The 16376-nt window shown below is 43.3% G+C and overlaps 1 protein-coding gene across 1 annotated transcript; it reads right to left on the bottom strand.

Moving 5' to 3' along the window:
* Positions 1–4378: 4378 nt before the first annotated feature.
* On the bottom strand, positions 4379–14432 carry phf24 (PHD finger protein 24; the record flags this gene model as incomplete). The annotated part of the gene is made up of 8 exons (XM_083669824.1): positions 4379–4475; positions 4758–4859; positions 5763–5795; positions 7473–7639; positions 7861–8063; positions 8433–8511; positions 11825–12010; positions 13998–14432. The coding sequence occupies 8 exons, from the start codon at positions 14430–14432 to the stop codon at positions 4379–4381; spliced, it is 1302 nt and encodes a 433-aa protein (XP_083525950.1).
* Positions 14433–16376: the final 1944 nt, after the last annotated feature.

Here is a 16376-nt window from a genome sequence, read left to right as displayed (position 1 = left end):
CTAAAGCCTAACCCTAACTCTAACCCTGAGCATCACTTTCATGGCAATAGGTATAGGCATACATGTCCCTAAGTATGCAGTGTGCCTGTCTGAGAAATGTCAACCATTTACTTGTTTCATGAATGGATTTGCTTTATACTTTAATAACATACTCTAGTTGTCTCAGCAGATAGTGATGACGACAGTGAGACAAAGAAGAATGATAAGTGAAAATAATCAATATCAAAATATCTGTTTCACTGCAGATGAACTGCGCTGATACCACTGCGCTTCAAAGCTTGGAAAACATCCCATCCCAACCCCAATGCTTTCCCCACCCCACCCCCTGTGTCTCACTACACTGTCTGTTGTCTTCTGCTGTGAGGTGAGCAGCAGGGGAGACTACAGATTATGTCTTTACCCTCTGCGTTATCCTCTCATGCTCTGCATACCCAGCATCCATTACTCCCCTACCAACCTCTACTCATAACATACAAACGCAAACTCTCTCATACATAGATACATGTAAAGACACTCACCCACACTCTCCAGAGAATTCTCGGCTGTAATGACACAGGGAGCCATACAGTGTTTTATATAAATAATGAGCATGAAACTCCTTCTCTCTTGGATGCTGGGTTGTGATGCCAATGGACAGTGGGAGGCTAATTGTCACCAAAAAAAAAACCAGAACAATTACAGTGCATACATTGCCTTCATCTGGAATGTCAGGACACAGCGGTCCTGATAATGGGCTTACCCATGCTCCATTGCTGCATCACACTGGGTTACAGATGCCTGTCCACATGAGGTATCCAATTAAAGTGAGAATATCTGCCATAAACCTAACCCTCATGTTGTTCTTTATACTTTCTGGTTTCCTTGTCAAGCTGTCAAATGGCTTAGTTTCCACAGAAAATACTATTTGGGAACTGGTTACATCAAGGGGTACAATAATTTGATTGTAGTAAATGCACAAATGCTTTCACATTGATCACTAATAGCAAATGAGCTGTGCTGTGTCTGAAACATTGATAGTGTTTGTTTGTGCCTACTTGAGTGCCTGTTTATGTCGTAAATGGTTAATATAATCTATTTCACCATTCTGTGTGTGTGTGTGTGTGTGTGTGTGTGTGTGTGTGTGTGTGTGTGTGTGTGTGTGCGCGTGTGTGCGCGTGTGTGCGTGTGCACGTGCATGTGTTGTTAATGTGTGCGAGGAAATGTGGTGTGTTGTATAACATTAGAGAATGTTTTCTGTGGAGCACTTCAATATTTCATCAAATGGGCTCTTTAAAAACAGAGCGAGGGATGTGAGGAGAGTGCCTGGAGCCAGACTGCTCTGTTGGACTCACATCAGCTGTGTAGACTGGCTGGGCTGGAATGAAGTGGAGCTGGTTGGAGGAGGTGGTGTTTTGTTTGTGTGGGTGGGTGGGTGGGTGGGTGTTAAAATCGATTGTGTTAGCGGACGGGTGGTTTGAGTGGGATGTTGGAGTTATATGTGATCTGGTGGAAAGTGGTATAGCTTTGGGTACAGTATTAATGTCTACTGCGCACTGTACAGTGTTGTTGTGCATCTATCTCTAGAGGATCGTGGCAGAGGGAGAACCTGATGGTCTCATTTATGCTTGCCAAAACACAGCCATCTTGAAAAGTGGGTCTAGTCTGAGATACTGTACATTGTTATTGCAGTCACCAAAACCTATACTGTACAATATCATTACATTTGCACGCACGCACGCACGCACGCACCCCCCCCCCCCCCCCCCCCCCCCCCACCCGCCACACACACACACACACAAATTGCTCGAGTCTCAGTCAAAATCCCTCAGTGGGTCCACTTGATAAGCTCTCTGATGAACATCCTTTCATGACTGATGTTTTGACCTTTCAGTGTGGCTCCATTAGGCAGGCAGCCAGGCGTCCAGATCCTGCTCTCAACTCCCCAAGCCCTGGTGATGACTGCTGCTGTTTACTGCTGGGTGATTGTCCTGGATCCCTGTGGAGCACTACCCATCACACAGCAGTCCCTGGGAGACTGGGTCAGACAGCAGTCCTCCTGCCACACCAGTTGGACACTGGTTAACCTTTAGATTGAGACTCATGCATTCACACCAGGGACTGTGAGTCGATGCTCTCTGACACTAGAGAACTGTGACCCTACTGTCACTCTGAGGGTATTTTTGGCATGGCAATGCAGTGAGTGAAATATAGCGAGACAGAGGCAAAATCAAACAAGTCTACCGTAAACATGTTGTTTCCCACAGCCAATCAGTGTAGCAAACCCCCTTGTGTCAATCAGTGTAATTTTGGATCTCTATGGCAATACGCATCATTCACCTATGTTTCATCAAAATTGTCCCAGTAGTGTCTAAGTTATGAACCTGTGACACTACAGTCTCTTCAAAGAAAGAATACTCCCTACTAACTAATACTAACCCTAACCCCCTCTCTCTCCATACTTGACTCTTGATTTGGAGGGGGCGGTAGATCAGCTTTGAAAAAAATAGAATTTTTGTTCGATAGCATTGCTTGCATCATTTCTATAATGTATTATTATTATTATTATTATTATTATTTATTTTTTGGGGGGCCTGTCTTTGGCTTTCATGCTCACGGGAGCCAACCTCTGTACCTTTCAGCGAGGCTCACAGGAGCCTCCACGCTCTACTCTCCACTCAAAACTTATTAGTGTCACACTCAGCTGCTGACACAATGGTTGCAGTCACTCCTAATCACTTTGGCCTGTGTGTCTCAGAACAGTCATGGTTACACTTCATACACATCTGACATGTCATGAAGCATTAAAAACTGACCCTCAAAAATGTGGTTTACATGCAGTGATGCATTTGGTGTAAATATGACTCCATTCTTTTATACAAGTGTGCTTTTGAAATTGGGCACTTTACAAAGAAACACTTATTACCACTACTCAGTTAGGTGAGTTGATGCCATGCATTTATTTCAGTGCTGTCACATTTCCCCAAGCCTGATCTCTCCAAGGACTCTAGTCATAATTCAGGCAAGAGGACCACACATAACCTTTATTCTATGAACATAAGCATTATACCGTATACGTTATCACCTACAAAATGTAAAGACATAATATCCCCTTAACTAACAACAACTGTAATGCTGATTGAAGTCTGTAATCTGAAAGTGCATAAGTCAGGGCAAAAGCAATACTTATGTAACTATTAAAGAGGCAAAATGAGTGGCCCCCAACGAAATCCCTTCATGAGATTTCCCTTCCAAATACATGATTTCAATTCCAACATAATTTCAAACACAACACACATCTCTATGTCACTGTTGAAATAAAAGATCGGAATGCTAGCAGATGATTCCACTTTGTCATAGCTTCCATGTGCAGTTGATACAGTACAATAGGAGCAAATGTACTAAATGGCAATATTTAGTATTTAAAGGTTAGCTACAGTACTAGGGTAGCATCCATTAGCAAATGTACAGCATTCATCACGGTCATCACTTGAGGATAACAAGAAGTGGATAGAAAAACAGAGGATAACTCAGAGGGTACAGGAATAAATAGAGCTGTTTAATGCATAATAATATATGTCATTATACGTATATGTATGGCATGTCTTGATATATAATATTATGTATGCAGATAGCTTTCGTTCCTGTTTGATACATGTGCTGAGCACTGCAGTAGCATGGCCAATATAACACACAAGTCTCTATCCATTCATCAACCAAGACATGAGGGGACTACAACTAATTCCCTAAATTACAAATAATATCATGTTTTTGTTTAAAATAATTTTTAAAATCATGATACCAAGTGATACAAACCAATTAAAGTGACATGTGCTGATCCAAATATGAAGACTCTTAAACAAACCAATGGTATGATACTTGATAGTATAACAGACACTATGTCACTGTAATCTATAACTAAATCATTGAATCATACGTGGCTTTGCACTACTGTAGCATGAGAAGTTAAGCTATAGTATTTGTCATTCGGGGAGAGTGAGCCTCCTAGGATGTTAGCTGGATGTATATGGTCTATTCAATTACTCAGCCGTAAAACATGAATTGTTGTCCTGTGTAGTGAGTGGATTGTTGCCCATCTGTCTTACTCTAGGTGTTTCATGACTGTTATAACGAGTGGGTTGTTACTGTGTCTTGTGTTGTCAGGCTACTGTCAGTGTATCGGCAGTGGAGGCTAATTGATTGGTTTGGTCAGAGGGTCATTGATATACAGTATATTGTGAAGCAGGAGACCCATTGATGGCTTGTTGTGTTCTCTCCAGTCTCTGAGTGTTACAGCTCATCCAGCCATCTTAAGTTTGTCCCCTACAGTGCCATGTTATCTGCTCCTCCACCTCTCATCTGTGGGGAATCTCTCCTAGCGCGTAGGGTTAGGCCTCTGGGGCTATAGGGGGAGGCGGATGTGCATGGCGGTGCTGTTGGGCCGGGCAGCCAGGATGAAGATGGAACTCTCCCTCAGAAAGTCTGCCCAGCTCACTGGCCTGAAGAAGACATAGGAGAGGTTAGAGAGTCCTCTCCCCGTGAGGTTAATATGAAGGACAGGGTGCAGGCATGCAGATGTACACACACAAACACAGACAGACAGACAGACAGACAGACAGACAGACAGACAGACACACACACACACACACGCACACACACACAGACACCCACACACACACACACACACACACACACACACACACACACACACACACACACACACACACACACACGTATAAGCCTGTTATCTACAAACACACACACACACATACTGTACGCACCTGTTGTCCTCTCTCTCAGAGTTTTGCAGGAACTTGTCTCTGCTCCTCTCACTGCTGGAGCTGACTGGGCTGCTCTCGGATATGGGGCCAACATGGCTAATACTGCACAGAGAGAGAACACACACACACACACACACACACACACGTACATGCGCACACACACACACACACGTACATGCACACACACGACACACACGTACATGCACACACACAGGTAGACAGCAAGAGATTGAATTACTATACACATTTGGCAGCATTAAGTTTACAACACATCTGTGAAAGATGAGGCAACCCTTTGCTTTGAAACGTGACTCAAGTCATCTTAGGGAGGTCAGACAGAAAATATAGAGCAGAAACCATTACATTTCAGAGAGACAATCTAGAGGTCTGTTCTGTGAACAGTATGGCAGATGAATACCTTCCTGATATCTTCCTTTATGCTTTTCACACACTGGCTTAGCCTAATGTTTGTACTGCATGTCTAGTGTACAGTATACTAAATAAAATAAAATCCTGTATAAAAAAGCTATTAGCTGCAGACAAAACCTGTTCATCTTCTCACCCAGGCCTGACTTTAATGAGTTAATTAAAATGCATCCTGAGTCGTGGCGTGAGGGCCAAAAACTCTCACGTCCACTTAGCCTCCAGTGTCCTCTTAAACTGATGAGTGCAGCTCTTAAAGCTTCTCAGAGGAGAACAAAAGCCTGTCTTTTGATCCTTCTAATGAGAGGACTAGATCTTTCGTATCCATGGCTCAAACCAACAAGAAATAATCATATGAAAGGCTCTTGGAATAGATGTCACATTTTACTCATTAAAATGTGTTGCCTTTGATTCATGTTTTGATGAGTATTTTTATGGAGGGATTTATCATCAGAAGCCTCGGCGGGAGTGAGAGTGAGAGTGAAATGACAGGTGGAATGTCAAAAGGGGATTGTGGATTGAGAGATCGAAGGTGTTGAAGTGCGGGAAAATAGACAACCCATGCTGTTCTGTATTACTTACCCACAGTTCAAAGGAGAACACAATCCCATGAGTCTGTGAGGGGTGCGACATGTGGGAGAGGTAAGGGAAATGGAATGGTGGGACATGACATACAGTGTGACAATGCAAAAAGAAGCACACAACATAACACACACGCACATTTGCACACGCACATGTACACACACACACACGCATTCGCACTGACTGTGACTTTATTAGGTAGACCTACTGATTGTGCATGAATCAGCATCTGAGAGAAAATCTTAATCAATATCTAATTTCCACTTTCAGAACAGTGAGATGGGGAAATATGTCCAGATGAGGGCAGGTATTATAGGAAATATGTCAACAAATTATAATTATAATGTATATGATTTATAATTTGATAATAATATTTAATTACTCTATATAGGTTAGGGCAGCCCCGATAACAAGCATGGGTCTGACAGACCAGGGTTTGCTGGGATCAATTCAAATCTGATGCCCTACAATACGTCACTTTTTGATAAACAGTTTTTACCTAATGTGGCAGTGCATGATTACTCACTAATGTGATCTCATTGACAGATAGGGGTAAGAGGCATCATTTGAACATATTCCGTCATCATATTCCCTTATCTTGCTCCTTGTCTCCCTCCTTCATTACCTCAACTCCATCTCCTCTGTGTCAGATCTCTTTCATATTCAGATGAGCTTGCTAGACTTCTCTAAAAATTCACTCAGGCTTATGCATAAAAAACCTCCATCCGAATTTTCAGAAAATGCTCAATTGAAATGATTTATTTTCCCTCACTGTGCACCTGCATGGAAAGCAGAAAACGCACGTTGCAGAGGAAGAATGATACTGATGAGCACTTTGCAGTCTCAGTCAGTTCACAGCTCACATAGGCAGTATCATTATTGATTACTTATCATTAAAGGTGTTCCACAAGGTTCAATTCTACTTCCACTGCTGTTTATCATGCACATAATGAATGTCGGTTTGTCCTTAAACAATCATAAATTGCTATTCATGCTGATGATACTGTTGTCTCCTCCTGTGCCCCCTCAGTTCAGTAGACTAAACTTGTTTTCTGTACAGAAATAAGTTCTGCTTCACATTTGATAATGTGGAGGAGGAGGATTGTCCATGTGACACAATTTAAATGCACACGGCAGCCTCTCAAACTGTTCTTATCTTATCACTCTGCTGTGCGGTTCATATCCAGGCATTGTTTCCACACCGACCATTGGCTGTTATATCTGTGGGTTAGTCCTTGACTTTAAGAAGGGCGTATCTTTTTTTAAAGCAGTTATTTTAAAGCTCCCATTTTACCTTATATTGTTGCTTTTTTTTGGTCAATTTAAGACCTTGATAAAGGATCTGTCATCCGAGGAATATATATGTTTTAATTGATTATTGTGTAAATTGTTGTTTTAATTGTTTGTCATTTTAAATGTACTTTTGATTGTTTGTGCTGTAAGCAGGGCTCCCCTGAAAAAGAGACCTTGGTCTCAGTGGGACGCCCTGCATAAATAAAAGTAGAATCATAATTACTGTACAGTATGTAATTACCTTTCTCTATGTTACATCTAGATGAGCAGGTTGTTTGAGAAATGTGTCATATTGCCTTGCAATAATTGAGTTCTAGGGACTCCTGGAAATTTAATTAACTTAAAACTCATCTCCGAAGGATGGATATTCAGAGGCGTCTAAGTCTAGTGTAGGAGTCTCACCAGTATTGTGCTCACCTCACGTTGCAGGACTGGGACTCTTTGCTGAGCTTCTGGAACCAGGACTGCTGGGCCCAGTGGCTCTCAGCCCCTGTGATCACACTGTCTTTATCCATGTCCAGACCTAGGAACACTGAGCGCACATGGTCCCTCTCTTTGGCTGTCAACAACCGCACCAACGAGTTCTGGGAACAAGAGGACCGAGAGTATGTGAGAGTTTAGCTAAGACCTGTTTCGTTCTACCTCAAAAGTGCAGCCTTTCAGATAAATTATTCCCAAATTCTCAGTAGACTGAAATAAACAAAAGAGAACCTTCTTCTTGTTTATTTCAGTTCTATCAAACCATCATGTTCTATTTTTACATGCCCCCTCCACAGGCTTGGAGGGTTCTGTTCTGTTCTGGTACCTCTGTGCGGAACTTCCTCAGCACTCCCAGGGACTCATGGTACAGGAAGTCGCACCACTCGATTTGTCCCCTCTTCTCTGGGTCCAGAGCGGCGAACTGGGCCAGCACCTCCTCCTCCTGCTCATCAGACAGGTCCTTCTCAAACAGCTGCTTGGACACAAAGTGGCGGTATTGCAGGAGCTCGTCCAACACCAGGCAAGACTCTGCAGAGTGAAGAGCAATTAACCACGTCACGCAAAATGTATACCAGCAGGCAGTGATCCAGATCGATAATTAGCTTATGATCATTAATTTCACAAACACAGCATTGCCTTGCCCATTGATAAGCCTTCACCCAAACAACAAGATAATAATGCCAGACAGTATGAAATGAAACAGGGATGAAATTGTGTTCATTTTAACAGCTACCTGTAACAGATAACAGATGGCTACAATAGCAGGCTTAGTGGGCATATTCATCTACAGAACTACTGTTCTGTTCCATATGCAATATGCAGATCTGTCTCTCTGATGCCCTCTGGAAGAAGAAAACTGTGTTGTTCTTCAGTGGAGCAGCATGCTGGGTGACTGACCTGGGATGATCTTGCACTGCTTGAAGGTTTCCATTAGGCTGTACATCTCCTCCTCTGTCAGGAGCAGGTTCACATTGTCCTGAGGAAGGAGGGAGTAAGGAGGAGGAAAGAGGGTAGAGGGAGGAGGAAGGAGGAAAAGGTCACCTTTAATAGGGAGACCGCTCATCTGATACAGACTTGTCTGAAGTGACACTGTATGCATTATAATGGAGTGTGCCCTAATTACTGTTTATGAAGGGTGCCTCAGTGGATTTCTCATGGTGTCTGCCCTAATGCATTTCATGGGCGGTGTGTCTGAATGCATTACGTCCGGTGGGTGTCCCACGCATGTTGTACAGAGCCCTGGTATGCAGTTTTATGCTTTCCATAAGATATCCTAAATACATCTATCTACATTTGTCTATGTCTATATTGAATATCTCTATATTGTCATATGTATATATTTTTCTAATTATTTTGCAAATGTGTCATGGAATGCATATTGATGAAAATACAGGGATCACGTAGTAAAAATGTGAAAAACAAGGTTGTGAGTCAGTCTGAATTTGCCCCATACTGTATGTCTACAAGCACTGTTTGTTTACACTTAAAATGCAGCAAGGGAGAGTTCAGGTCGATCACACATTAGAACGTGCATTAAGTTAATTATCTACGGTCGGTGCGTGGAAGATGCAGAGGCTCTGGTTGAGGTGGGGGTTGGTGATTGATAGACACTAATAATTGGACCGGGTAATTGGCTGTGATCTATGAACACCAGCAGCGCTTTATGGAGATCAGGTGGTGATAGCCCGTTTGATTTCCGATACAACCATTGCCAAAACGCTGTTTTGATTAAAACATTACCCACTAATATGGAGATCAAAACAGTATGCTGGCCAAAACTACATATTTATGTCTTCTGGGTGCTCTCAACAGCCTCTCGAAGCACTTGACGAAAGAACAGCTGAACGGTAGCCAGGAGAGACAGGCATAGCCCTTAAAGAGCTTGTTCATCACGTGTATACAAAACAGGCCAAATGCTGCTTGCCAGATACTGTTTCATATATAAAACCTCTCATCCTTTTTGCTACAGCATGGGAACTATGGACCTGGAAGTGGGGTCAGAGATACTATATAAGGACTGAAAGTATAGTGTGTGTGTGTGTGTGTGTGTGTGTGTGTGTGTGTGTGTGTGTGTGTGTGTGTGTGTGTGTGTGTGTGTGTGTGTGTGTGTGTGTGTGTGTGTGTGTGTGTGTGTGTGCGCGCACGCGCATGTGTGTGGGTGGGTTTAAGGATGTGGGGGTCGAGTTCAAATCAAGTCTGGGGACTGGAGACAGCCTGACATTTGTACTTTTCCAGGATTGCACAAATGCACTGGACTGAATAGTTGTCCAAGATAATCCCATGATTATGAGTGCATTGATTGACCTGCGGGGGAGGCTGTCTCCTGCTATGGCTGTGTACCATGCTCACTCAATATCCACCCTGGTCAATGTCCTTAGTACTAGAGGAAAGCTGATTTCATGTTACTGTAGAATATAGAGGATGAGACACTCAATATGTACAGTAGTGCAATGTGTTGAATTGATTCTATAACTAAACATCACCTTATAATATATGCCATTTAGCTGACGCTTTTATCCAAAGCAATTTACATTGCAGTGAGTGCATAACATTTTTCAGTATATATGGTCCCAGTAGGAATCAAACCCACAACCTTGATGTTGTTAGCACCATGCTCGACCAACTGAGCCACAGAGGACCACAACCTTGCTTTCTCTAACAGTTTTTTTTGAGCTGCCCAAATTATTGTTCAAGCTTCAAATCTGCTCATGAAGAAAATAATCATATTTGCTATGTCTAGGGATTATTACACCTCTAGTGACAACAGCAGTATCCATAGTAATCAATTTGACAACCTGCCCTAGATGTTTTGATTATATTTTCATCTCCTGAGTAATGGCTGGTGTTATTGTGCTTAACCTTAAAGGAACACTTCACCGATTGTTTATCTCAAAATCATTGTCCAAATCACCTTACGAACATGTGGGCATGTGAAAATGGCTTCCAAATGCGTTCTGTCAAAAGCTATGTATCGCTAGTTTAGGATTTTTCCCCTCAGTGACGTACTTGGGGGTAATCACGTGGTTTTGAAAACTACAAGGAGCTTTAGGCAGGAGTGAGCTTAACGTTCCCGAATTAGATACCCATGGTTTGTTTACATCCGTAAGCACCAAGCTAGCACATACATCTATCACTTCTGTTTACTTATGTCCATCTTAGCGTAGATGCAAAGCACTATGAGTGGTGTAGAATGTATCATTCAGACATATTACTTCCTTGTCTGATAAAACGCTATTTTCACGCCTATTTGTGCAAATTCTTTTTATAATTTCCGGCTATTTAGACAACAAAGACCATTTATAACTTGCTGTTGAGTCATGGTGACCATCTGGGAAATGTTCCTTTAAGTTCAAAGCTGAGCACTTCAGGGATTTGTGTGCCAACTATCAAATCAAAACACTGAAAGTAATTACTCTGATGTTGTAACATGAATATAATAGTGACACTTTGAGTTGTTTTTCCTCTCCCCTCGACTGTGAGGGAGACTAGACGGTGGTGACAGCAGCAGCAGCTTTCGCCGCTCATAGCCAAACTCCAAGGTTAGACTGTGAATGAGAGGAGAGGCAATGAATGTCACAACACCAAAGCTGTGAAATTAAATGTCAAAAGGGACACTTGCAGGACATCTCTGATGACGGTACTAGATGTATTACAAGTGTAATGTGAGAAACTAAATCGTTGGTTTAGATTTTTCTTGTCCACTGTCCACTGTGACAGTCCACAGTACTGAACGAGATGTCTCCAGCTGTCTGACATTCTCTTCCTTTCCACCCTCTTTCTCCTCCTTCCTCTCTCATCTCCCCCTCTCACAAACTGATCCTGGGCCACTGAAGAAAAAACATAGAAATAGGCTCTTTCAACTCAGTTTTTCTGCTCTCTACAGTCTGGCAAAACGACTTCAATGCTCACACTCTGCAAGCGTAAGATAAGCCCTATACTTCAGTCTGAAGAGTGATTTAGGAATTGCAGTCTGTACTTCCAGAGACACGTCTCTAAAGATCAGCAGAGGGTCCTCGATGTTGACGACAGACTTCATGAGAATCTTGCCACACTCATACAACATTGCTTTCATAAAATGATTATTGACATAAAAACGTTGCATTATCACATATGCACAGGTGTGTGTGGGTGCATGACGTGCTGAAGTTCAGAATGTATTATTTTAGTGTCGTTAGCAGAGGGATATATTTACACTTATTGTGTGACTCTAGTGGGTATGACTCACACCAAGGTAGATCTAATGTGGACCCTCGTTGTTCGGGGGTGTGGTTGGTGCACTGCAGACTCACGCAGTAGTAGCAGCTCCAGCCAGTTGCTGTATGGGCTGTCTCCCTCATGTCCTGCAGGGCGTCAGTGCGCAGGTGGCCCATCTCCCTCAGACAGCCATCATGGAAGACACGTGTGCAGGTCCTGCAGGGGAACAGGTCATCTGCTGTCCAAACCTCACACACCTCACACATCTCATCGTTGGCCGGCTGAGGAGAAAGGCACATGAGGTCACTCAGGGGGAACTTTTTAATTCACTGACTTGAGCAAACAGGACAGCCAGCGTGATTGCTTCAGGATGGGTTCAGGACGGAGTCTCGTCTTGAGTTTAATACGAACACATAATTTCCTAATCAAACTTTCATACCTCCACATTAAGCTCCTCTATTTGGGTTTAAATTTAGAAATAATCTGCGCCTGACTTCCAGCTCTCATAGACTCAGCCAGAGAAGCTTTGCCTCACCCTACATTTGTACTTTGTTGTTTTGACACCGTATTAAAGCCAAAATCAGGGCATAGTATATAGAAATATTAGGGTGTGCAATTATGGTATGTCCTACTCTTAAAGTTATAGTCTAGGGAGGCTAGGAGATTGATCCACAAGTGCAAGCCATAAAGGGAATTTCAACATCCTATTGTTGTTGTACAGGAATAGGAATCTGCTCAAACTAAACTTCAGAAAATCAAGTTCTGGATCAAAGCCAACGAGTAAACACAGCTGTCTTCTGTAAGAACTTGACAAGAACTGTGTGACACATATCCCTTCATCCAACATCAGTTTACTGCCACTTCTCTCATTTGGTGTCAGGCTCGTCCCGCGGGTCTGCAAGAGGCAGGAAACACTGGACTGTCAACGCAGTCAGAGTGATTGCAGCAGGAAGTATGACCAATGCAGTCAGACTTCATCTATTCTCCCTGTATTTATTTCTTATTCTGCTCTGGCCTGTGGGGAGGAAGTGTTACTGTAATCATGGTCATCGGCAGTGACCTTGTCAAGCCTGGTCTGTGACAGGTTATCTTTGCCAGAAGGGAAAAGAACCTCCAGACCTCCTCTGCTCACGTCTCACTTCATGCTTGTCATTTTTTATCCCACAGAAAGTATGGTCTCATCCTCTCTAAAATATAATTTTTATGCAAATGTGTGGGAGACTTGTTTTTTACCTGTACAACAGTTTCTAACACAGAATGGATCTTTTGTCAGTATCATTATGTATGAGTCATCCTGTGAGAAAGGATTATAATTACAGCTGTTTGGTAAAGGAAGCTGAAATGGAAGGAGATTTTTCCGTATTGATTTTACACTGCCAGTGAGTGAAATTAAATTGTCTGCCAAAATCATTAAATATACATCCACCAGGATTTTTAGTATCTCCTTGGTGACTCCTTTTTGTAATGCAGGTCTGATGTCTGCCATCTATCACGGCATTCTTTTAAAGGTGTTAGATTCCTCTTTATGGTATCACGTTGTTGCTATTATGACCATTAGTTTTATTCAGGCTATGTTATCTTCTCTACTCCAGCTTGTCGTCTGACTCTGAAGCTTAACGCAGCTCCTATTTTGAAACACGTAAAAAAAAATTAATTATCTCAAATAGACCACTCCCTGTTCTCTCTTTTCTTTTTGATATGCTACATTAAAGCGCTAAAAAAGTATCACAGCAAACCTCTCTGAGATTCATAAAGCATTCTCTACAGCCAAGGCTGGCTGATCCTGCTGTGTCTGTCTGCCCTTGAACCCCGCCCATGGCTTTGACCATCTCGGGGACCCCAATTAGTCAGTGTGGCCTTGGACACTGAGGCAGAGCCCCTTCTCTGCCTACAGAACATTTTCTATGAAGAGCAGTCAGACACAAATAGAAAGGTTTGCCCATGGAGTACAAAACGCTGATATGACAAAGGCAATTTTTTTTTTCCTATCTCACCTAGACGCAATGCTGCAAACTCCAGCATACTTAGCTAAAGCTTACGTCCCTTTTCAGACCGAACATCTTTAGGGTTAGGGTTAGGGTTAGGGTTAGGGTTAGGGTTAGCGTAGTCTTATGCCATGACATAAGACTACGCTGTTGTCATGGCAATTTCTTAACATCTCACAGATGTTCCCCTAAAATGTTCCTCTGGGGGGATTAAAAAAACAAAGTGTGATTTTAAGTCGAAGTATTAGACCTTCTCTTGTGCCTCACACTACCCAGCCCTTACCTGCTCTCTCTGTCCCAGGGCCACCTCCACGGGCTGGTCATCATCGGCATCCCTCTTGGGACGTACAAACGCAGCGGGCGTGAGCTGGTGGCTCTTGTCCAGATCCTCAGGCTCCACCCCCTTCCCATCCCGTAGTCTGGACCACGACTTCTTGTTAAGACAGCAATCAGCCCTGGGGGGGGCTGACGCCTGCTGGGAGGTGGAGGGTCCAGCTTTGCTGCCGTCTGCCCCTTTCTCCTCAACCTCCTCCTTTTCATCCTGGTTGGGTGGGGTCGAAGCTTCGGCCGGCCCCTCCCCTTCCTCGCCAGACCCCTCCGTGTGGTTTGTTGGGGAGGAGGCTGGGGGTACCCTTAACCCCTCCTTGAAGGCGGAGACCACCACACTGCATTTCTGCACCTTCTCCACCTGCTGCTTCTTAGACATGAGCACTCCCATGGCTTTATAGAGAGGGGGAGGAAGAGGAAGATGAAACGTGGCATTAGTGTTGAGGAAGAGGATGCAATAGAGAGTTAACTGTCAACTTGTTGATTTAGGGTAGCATTAAGGTTGAGATAGAGGATGTTATAGGATAGCTAATTAACTGTCAACTAGTTAACTGTCAACTTAAGCCTGGGTTGATTTAGGGTAGCATTAATGTTAAGGAAGAGGATCCTATAGAGAGTTAACTGTCAACTTAATTAAGACAATGATGACTTATATGCTGGCCAACTGTATGTTGGACTGCTTTAATGGTCAGATTTTGTTGGAACATTATGATTTATAACCAGTGTGAGCTCAGCCTCTATTGCCATTACTAACCATCCATCAGAACTGATTGCTACATTAAATTACTTTAGATGAAAAACCATAAGTATAAATCAAGAGAAGAGGGAAGAGATTAGCCAAACAAAACAAAGAAAACAAGCTCTGGTGCCTCCGGTAACAAACACAAAAACAAACACAAAAGTGTAACTACTGAAACCTTGTTTTTTCACTCAGATCAGACCCGAGCATGAATTCTATATAATGGTTGCTGTTGTGGATTCAAGTTGATTATGCGGTACTTAGAGGTCATCTATCATGATCTGAAATGCAATCTCATCCCAGCCACGCTGTAGATAAGTGGTTGTGTGAAATACAATCCCATTCATCTAGAGTACAACAGGAGTCACTCCTGTCCTGTTTGTCTGTCTGCTGCTCTGCCAACACCCATCGTCCAGTCCGCTCACGCTCACAGCCCTTTATAGGCTGTCTGGTCAGGCCAGGCTTCTGCGTCCCTCCTATACCCACCAGCTAAGACAGGGAGTGGAAGGATTTGTAAGCACCAAGCTCATCAAAGCCCTCGGAACAGCGAGGGGGGAAATTATTGTTCTGTGATTAATCTCACCCAGTGATGTGTCTGTCGCTCTTCCTCCAGCTCAGAGGAGGGACGGCTGATTGGGGTGGTGGCTGACACATCAGACAGTCACAGCGTGTGCAGGAGCCAGGAACTGTCTGAGGGACTGTATGTTTTCTTTTATACCATAGCCAGTATGAGAGAGGCAAAGCCATGGGTAATGGTAAGGTACAGGATAGATATCTCATATCTGTAGAAGCTTATCACCAAAGGACATAGTTAGACACTATAATAACATAGGCTACCCATGGGGAAACTCATAGAACTGTCATAGTAGTACTGTTTAATTTAAGTACGCAGATTCACAGAATGTACTGGACAAACATTAGGCACGTTTGTTGCAACAATAACAGACTACCTGTGAGCCAGTGTTATGTGTTATAGGCTTTCCTTGCACAAGGTTAAAATGAAAAGCCAAGGGGTATCAAGGGTAGTAATGAGATAAGGGACTTTGCAGTGGAGAGTACACTCTCCAGGAGAATGAGACAGGCACGACGATTCCCAGCTCCCCTGTTCATGTCAGATTCTCATGCCTCCATGATGGGATGTCAAAGTGTATCTGAACGCCTCAGCTCACAGGGCATCTGAGGGGAGCCGGGGGAGGCCAGGAGCTCCATCAGTGGCCAGGAGCTACAGTCTCCCATCCTGGCAACCCCCACTAGACGACATCATATGCTTCTCACAACTTACAAGTAACATCTTCCTGATGGAGAGGAAAACTGGAGCTGCCAGCCTCTGAGAGAGTGAGAGCGAGCATGTAGGAGACCTCAACGTTTTGAGGTTAACTTATGAATATTAAATGAAGGCCTTGTTTATTTTCTTCTGTGGGCAAGTTGGATCTGACACAAATGGGTCAGTGCTTTGATACCTCACTGCATTAAAGGGAATTGAGTAACCTGCAACATGGATGACTGGAAACGTATGCAAGCCCAAAGCTTCTGCCAGAACATTTCAGGATATGACTGGCATGACTCCGGAATCCTGAATACTATGTGCATGTTATG

The sequence above is a fragment of the Argentina silus genome (assembly GCF_951799395.1).
Source record: "Argentina silus genome assembly, chromosome: 5".
Classification (NCBI taxonomy): Eukaryota; Metazoa; Chordata; class Actinopteri; order Argentiniformes; family Argentinidae; genus Argentina; species Argentina silus.
Note: the sequence above shows the minus strand (reverse complement) of the source record. Positions and strands in the feature narration are given on the sequence as shown.